The sequence below is a fragment of the Herpailurus yagouaroundi genome, unplaced genomic scaffold (genome assembly GCF_014898765.1).
Source record: "Herpailurus yagouaroundi ecotype Mexico unplaced genomic scaffold, PumYag 67702, whole genome shotgun sequence".
Classification (NCBI taxonomy): Eukaryota; Metazoa; Chordata; class Mammalia; order Carnivora; family Felidae; genus Herpailurus; species Herpailurus yagouaroundi.
This window is the reverse complement of record NW_024420501.1, coordinates 327,339-333,971: the sequence shown is the minus strand read 5'-3', so window position 1 is coordinate 333,971 and position 6,633 is coordinate 327,339. Positions and strand designations below refer to the sequence as shown.

Sequence of the window (6,633 nt, the reverse complement as noted above, 5' to 3'; positions counted from 1 at the left end):
TACTAGACAAAGTTGCTGTCAATAACAATCTAACCTCTAAAACTGCTCAGGTACAAAAAGAAAGACCTATCTTTAACTTGCAAAAAGGATTATTTGCATGATCATGCTTTCCACCAGACTTGGAACTGCCTTTCTCCCTAAGCAGATACAGAATCTACTCTTGCCAAATAATGCAATGAACATTTTCGTGACATTATCCATTACCAAGCTAACAGGCTACAAACCAATGTGACAGAATTCGACTGCCCTGAGTCGAATTGTTAATTCGACTGCCATTTGTTAAATGGTTCAATCGTGACCATAAGCAAATATGTCCAGCCTTACCCATAAGCCCTCCCCTCCCCCAAATTGGCAACCCCACATGTTACGTTCTGGTACGTTTCTGTTTGTTCTTTTATTAAACATCAGTCTTTTCTGCTTTCCCAGTAGGTGTATAGGTAGAAAAATAAATGAAGTCAGTACTCTTTACTTTTTTCTCGCTAGAATAAACTGTGACTCAAATACGGTGACTGGTTATTTGCAAGGCTATAATTTTTTTTAATGACAGATTTTCCTAAAAGAAACCACTATAACATCTGTCCAAGTACTGCAAGGGAAAACAAAAAATACATACAGATTAAGTCTATTTCTTTAACAGCACATTGCCAAACACAGACAAGGAGGATAGATGCCAAGGAACCTTACAAAATAACTTTAAAAGATGCAATGTTTGAGTCATTCAAACGTGTAGGGTTCACAAAGAACAGAACAGCAAGTCCAAGAGCAGCTCTACTTGTGCGTGATGGTAACTCAGACTGTCCTTCATTCAAGTTCACTCAGGTGTCTAAAACCAATGGGTATGAGAGCACAGTTTGTGTTTTCTTCTTTGCTTGGAGATGCACACACAGATCAGAGGAGAGGAGAATCTTCCAGATGCTGACGTAAGCACAGAAGGCTTGGTTCCCCTCTGATACAGCACGAAGGCAGATTCAGTTGACTCAAGCTGTATCGGTTTCCCTAAGAAAAAGTCTTATGCATGCTGAAAGAGACGAGTTACTGAATTTGTCATGCTAAGTATTTACAGCCATTTTCATGAAGTGAGCTCAGTAACCTGACAGAATATAAAAGGTAGTTGTTCATTTTTTGTATGACCTTTTACAACTTGAATAACTGCGTGGGTAAATGATGCTGAAGTTCAAAGCCCCTCAAACACACATTAGCAAGAATTAGAGACTGCATGAAGAGGCACACATTCATTATATAAAATGCACACTTCGCGGGGTTCCTGCATAGCAGGAAAGTCGGTACCACTACATAACAAATGGCTATCTATGCCAACAGTTAGAGCTGCCACTCAAGGGTACAACGGGAGAATTCCCTTAAAATCTCCAGGAGTGTTTGCAACAGTACAGCTACCTGGGGGAGAATATTTTGCTCGGAAAAGATATTTTTGGCTGGAAAATTTTAGTATCACGTAAACAAATCAATTTTGCGAATTGGGGAAGATTTAAGGCAATGCTACTCAGACCCGAGGGGGGAAAGACCCACAAGAGCTCGTATTTTTCTTCTGAAACCTTAACAGGTCAGGATCGACATCAGAGACTAACCCCCTTCTAAGCGTTCAACGCACCTGCAGGTGTTTTCAGCATTACAAAGTAGAATCTTTCATTGTCTCAGTAGGAAATGGGAAGTTGCTATGTACTCTTCCTTGAAAACTGTAAAAACAAAAAACAAAAACAAAAACAAAACCCACCACACCCACACACAGCCACACACCACACACACGCCCACACACCCACACACCCACACACGGCAGCTTGGGCATTTCATATTAAAAAGTCACATGAAAACTAAGACAACTACCGCCGGTGCACATAAAGGAGCCACTGCCCTTATGATAAGCTCTCCAGGGCAGCGCGGTTCTTTACGACGGACTTTGATGTAGTGTGGCAACGATCATGGAGTCATAAATTAACTTTTAACATCAAGTGCAGACTAACGACTGACAATTAGACACAGTAAGTTCAAAAATTTTACATTTTGCTCCTGTTTGGCTGCTAAAGAGCAGCAATTTAAATTGATATAAAAACATTTGACCACAAAGCTTGCTATACAGATCAAGTTTATAATCAAAAAGTAAGCAGCAACTGAGTTTCTTATTTAAACTTATCTGGTATTGAATATTTACACATTTGGGAAGAGAGATCTCCGAAAGACCACCCCCCCACCCCTTTATGCCCTTCCTGTGCTCTGCCCCTGCCCCTGCCAACGGAAACCACGTGCCCTGAACTATGAACACCCGTACTTTTGGCTAAGCTGGCCGGATAACGCGACGCCTTCCTACGGTCTTGGTCTGGGAGAAAAGTAACGAAGTCTTGGATGTCTTTTCCGAACACCAGTGTCAATGAATCTGTTCTCTCACGGGGAGGGGGGAAAGCGCCCCCCACCCCGCCCATTTCACTCCCAAGCCCAGCGGGGCAAGATCTGAACACCCTCAGCCTCTAATGCCACAACAGGCCACCGGAGAAAAAAAGAAAGAAAAAGGTCACATCCAAGGCAGGAGCAATGAACACGTGCTTGTTTCTCTCCTCCCTGGGCTTCCCCAGAAATAACACGCCCTCTTTCCTCTCCCTCCCCTCCCACAAAACAAAATGAATTCACGGCACAAGAACTTGGTACTCTGGTTAAGTATCAGGTAAGTGTAAGAAAGAGTACATGTGTCACTTTTTATACTTTAACTGAGACGTAAAGCTAACGGAACACACAACATCACTGTGAAAATAACTTTTTTCTAAAACAGATCCAATCTACATAGTGCAGCCAATGAAACATAAAGGAATAGTTTGTTCACAATCTGCCTTGTACAGGGTATTTATATTCTCTCGATGCCATATAAAGAGCATTTATATAGCTTAAACATTCAGAGACATGCACTGGGACTTTTTAGGTAGTACAAATTTCTTCACAATCACATGTGCAAATTTTACAAATCACTAAGTGAGTATTAGTAAGCTTAGGCCGGACTGTGTCTCGTATTATCTAACAAATTTAATGGGGGTTCAGAATCATCCATGGGAAGAACCAAGCGTGTTCCCCGGATGACCAGTTCGTGGTCCCCAAATGAGAGCTCCCGATCCAAGGCATCTTCTGAACTATTTCCCATAAACCTCCTAGGGGCACCGGATGTTCCTGATTCGGTGTTCACAGTAGAATCCCCATACGTCAGACTAATGTCGCCATCATTGAGAATGAGATCGGAGTCATCGTCTTTCAACTGCTCCTGGTTCTAAATGCAAATAAAATAAGTCTTAAGAATTGCTGTGCGACTCAAGAAACATTTCCAACGGAAGAATTTTCAAGGATTCCCTATTTAAAACCCTCCAGCACCAGCCTGCTGCCTTCAGAAGGCCTACAGTCCTTACCTTAAAGACGCCTCGTGACCCAGACCCTTCACCCTCTGCTGCAACTGCTTCACCCACTCCAACCACCCCACCGTGTGCCTGCCATCTGAACCGCTGACAGGTGCCCCAATCGCTCACGCTTTCCCTTATCTCCCGTCTCCCCCGCCTTCCTTCCTGTGACTAGAGCCTATCACTGAGGTCTCAGCTTAAAATAAAGTCCCTTTCTGCTAGGAGTCTTCCTTGACCTTGCAAAGTGGGCTTAGGTGTGCCTCCTGTGTTCTCTCCTAGCATCCTGTACTTCGCCCTCTCTCTGCCGCGGCCTTTACCCGTGTACCAGAACCGCGTGTGCACTGGTCTGCTCGGCATATCCCACACCAGCCTCTGAGCCCCTTCTCTGCCCTGATCCAGCCACCTGACGGTTCAGGGCACACAGAAAGTATTCTCCAAATGTTAGTTTAATGGATTACTGAATGGGTTTATATAAGTGAAGCTTTTAACTTCTGTATTAACAATGCCTAATAAAAGAATACCCCCAAATTTGTTGAACCCTCACTGCGTATTTGTCTACCAGCTCAATAAGCCTCGGTTGTAACGGAGACTTTGTGGCCACAAAAGTATAATTAAATAACGTTCTACAAAAGGGGGAAAGATCAAGCATACATATAATGCCATTTTGGTCAATGAAAAAAATGTACGTGTGCATAGGCTGATAGAAACGGCTTACATCCAGCTCTTCTAAGCTGTGTGTTTAAAAATCTTAGAATTTGTCTAACATAGACTGAGGAGGCTGTTAGACGCAAATTTAAAAGATCTTTAATTTTTTTAAAACAAATTTTAACTTGTTTTTAAATTTAAAACTTTAATTTTCAAGTGGAAATTTGCCCACTCGAAGATACGTGAATCAAAACCCAAACAAGCCCGCTCCACCAACCAACCATAATCCCCTTCTGCCCGATACAAGTTCGAAGGCTAAGTCTGAGCAGCGTCTACCCCCTCACTGAGCAATACTTCCAAACAAGTTGTGGCGCCTTCACGCGTCAGTGGGGCTCTGGAGCACCCTCTAAGGTCTTCATTAAGGTTGAGGTTTGGGCCAATGTCTACCAAATTTTAAAATGTATATGCTTTTTGCCCCAGCAATTTAACCTTTAAGATCTATTTTATATACCTTTATATGTACTTGGATAAATTCATATGTAACAAGAACGTTCACCATAACAGGAGAGGCAGGAAGCAATAAATGCCCCTGCCTTCTACTATAAACATTATTTGTAATAACAAAGAAAGAAAAGGAAACAACTTAAAGGTCTAGCCAAAGGCGGATGATCAAGTCAATGTTGGTGCAAGCACTATGCAGCCATGAATAAAGAGAAGGCAATGGGTTCTCATGGACTCCTCAAAAGGTGGCCACAATGTATCAGTAAGTGAACAACCCAAGTAGCAGGACGATGCAGTTGTGATCTCATTCGTGTAAGCCAGTAACAAAGCTATACACACATGTATAAGTTTGTGCGGATAAAACAGATTAGGAAGTACACACAATAAATCCTTCGTAAAGACTGCCTCTGCGGGGGAGACGTATGTGGGAGGAGGGGACTTCGATATTTCGTATTGTCTATTCCATACTATTTGGCCACAAGTATGTTTTTTTTTACGTTTATTTATTTTTGAGAGAGACAGATTACGAGTGGGGCAGGGGCAGAGAGAGAGGGAGGCACAGAACCCAAAGCAGGCTCCAGGCTCTGAGCCGGCAGCACAGAGCCCAATGTGGGGCTCGAACCCATGAACCACGAGATCATGACCTGAGCCGAAGTCGAATGCTTAACCGACTGAGCCACCCAGGCGCCCCTTGGCCACAGTATGTTAACTTTTATAACTAGAAAAGTAGTTGAGAACAATGAAAAATAACATTAAAAGTTAAGTTTTATGGTTGTTATGGGTTACATTATATCTCCCCCGCAAAAGATGTTGAAATCCTAACCTCGAGTCCCTGTGAATGTGACATTATATGGAAATAGGGTCTTTTCAGATAATCAAATTAAGATGAGGTCATTAGTGTGGGCCCTGATCCCATAGGACTGGTGGGTGTCCTTAAAAATGGGGAAATTTGGCCACACACACACACACACACACACAGAACGTCGTGTGAATATGAAGACAGAGGGGCGCCTGGGTAGCTCAGTCAGTTAAGCATCTGACTTCAGCTCAGGTCATGATCTCACAGTTCGTGGGTTCGAGCCCCACGTCGGGCTCGAGCCCCACGTCGGGCTCTGTGCTGACGGCTCAGAGCCTGGAGCCTGCTTTGGATTCTGAGTCTCCCTCTCTCTCTGCCCCTCCCCTGCTCACGCTCTGTCTCTCTCAAAAATGAATCGACTTAAAAAATATTTTTTAAAAAGATGAAGACAGAGATCCATGCGGCGCATCTGTAAGTAAGGAACACCAAAGACTGCCGGCAAACCAGCAGAAGCTGGGGAGAGGCCTGGAGCAGGCTCTTCCTCCCAGCCCTCAGAAGAAGCCAACACTGCCCACACTCTGACCTCAGACATCAAGCCTCCGGAACTATGAGCCAATACATTTCTGGTGAACCATGCGGTTTGCGGTACTTTGTTATGGCAGCCCCGGGAAACGAACACGATCATGTCGTGTTTAGCTATATTCCACAGGGCACGCGGTTGTTGGGGAACTCGTGGCTTCTGGTGACGGTGAGCAGGTCTCTGGAATCCACGAGCCGACGCTCCCTGACCGGACTGACGAAGCTGGCTGTCCCCTCTGCACAGGGCCTCGTGGACTGACAGGGCACAGAGGGGAAGGAGGCCGCTTGAAAGGGAGCCCGGGAGATGCGGGAGAGAGAGGCAAGACAACACGCGTGTCCCCGCCGCACGAGGCACAGTCTGTCAGAAATGTGCACGGACTCAGCGGAGCACAAAGCTGTGGGGCGGCCCTCCCTGCTGGTGCCACCCCCCTCAAGACTCCTCTTCCGGTCCATTCCCTGGGGGGGTCTGCTCTCACGTGCCACAGAGGAGGCCGTAGGGAACGGAAGGCTGCGGGTCTACACTGCTTCACCGCTGCCTGGCCTCTCTACTCATGGTGTTGCATCACAGTGGTCAAGTTGGTGGGTTTTGTTAACGTGGGCACTTTATGCGATGCCACAGGTTATTTTTGAAGGGTTGGGTTAGAAGCAAATTAAAAAAAAAAAAAAAGAACTTGGAAAATAAGAGGTTCGTATTTTCAAATAAAGGCTGGTTAGCACTGGCCA

At 44.8% G+C, this 6,633-nt stretch overlaps 1 protein-coding gene across 5 annotated transcripts in view; it reads right to left on the bottom strand.

Moving 5' to 3' along the window:
• Positions 1–508: 508 nt before the first annotated feature.
• SLC9A6 (solute carrier family 9 member A6) overlaps positions 509–6,633 on the bottom strand; it is a 63,473-nt gene continuing 57,348 nt past the window's right edge. For all 5 annotated transcript variants that reach the window (XM_040468605.1, XM_040468604.1, XM_040468601.1 and 2 more), the window contains one exon: positions 509–3,265. In XM_040468605.1, the coding sequence (XP_040324539.1) occupies positions 2,993–3,265 (273 nt within the window). In that variant the 3' untranslated portion in view covers positions 509–2,992. The remainder of the gene's footprint in view (positions 3,266–6,633) is intronic.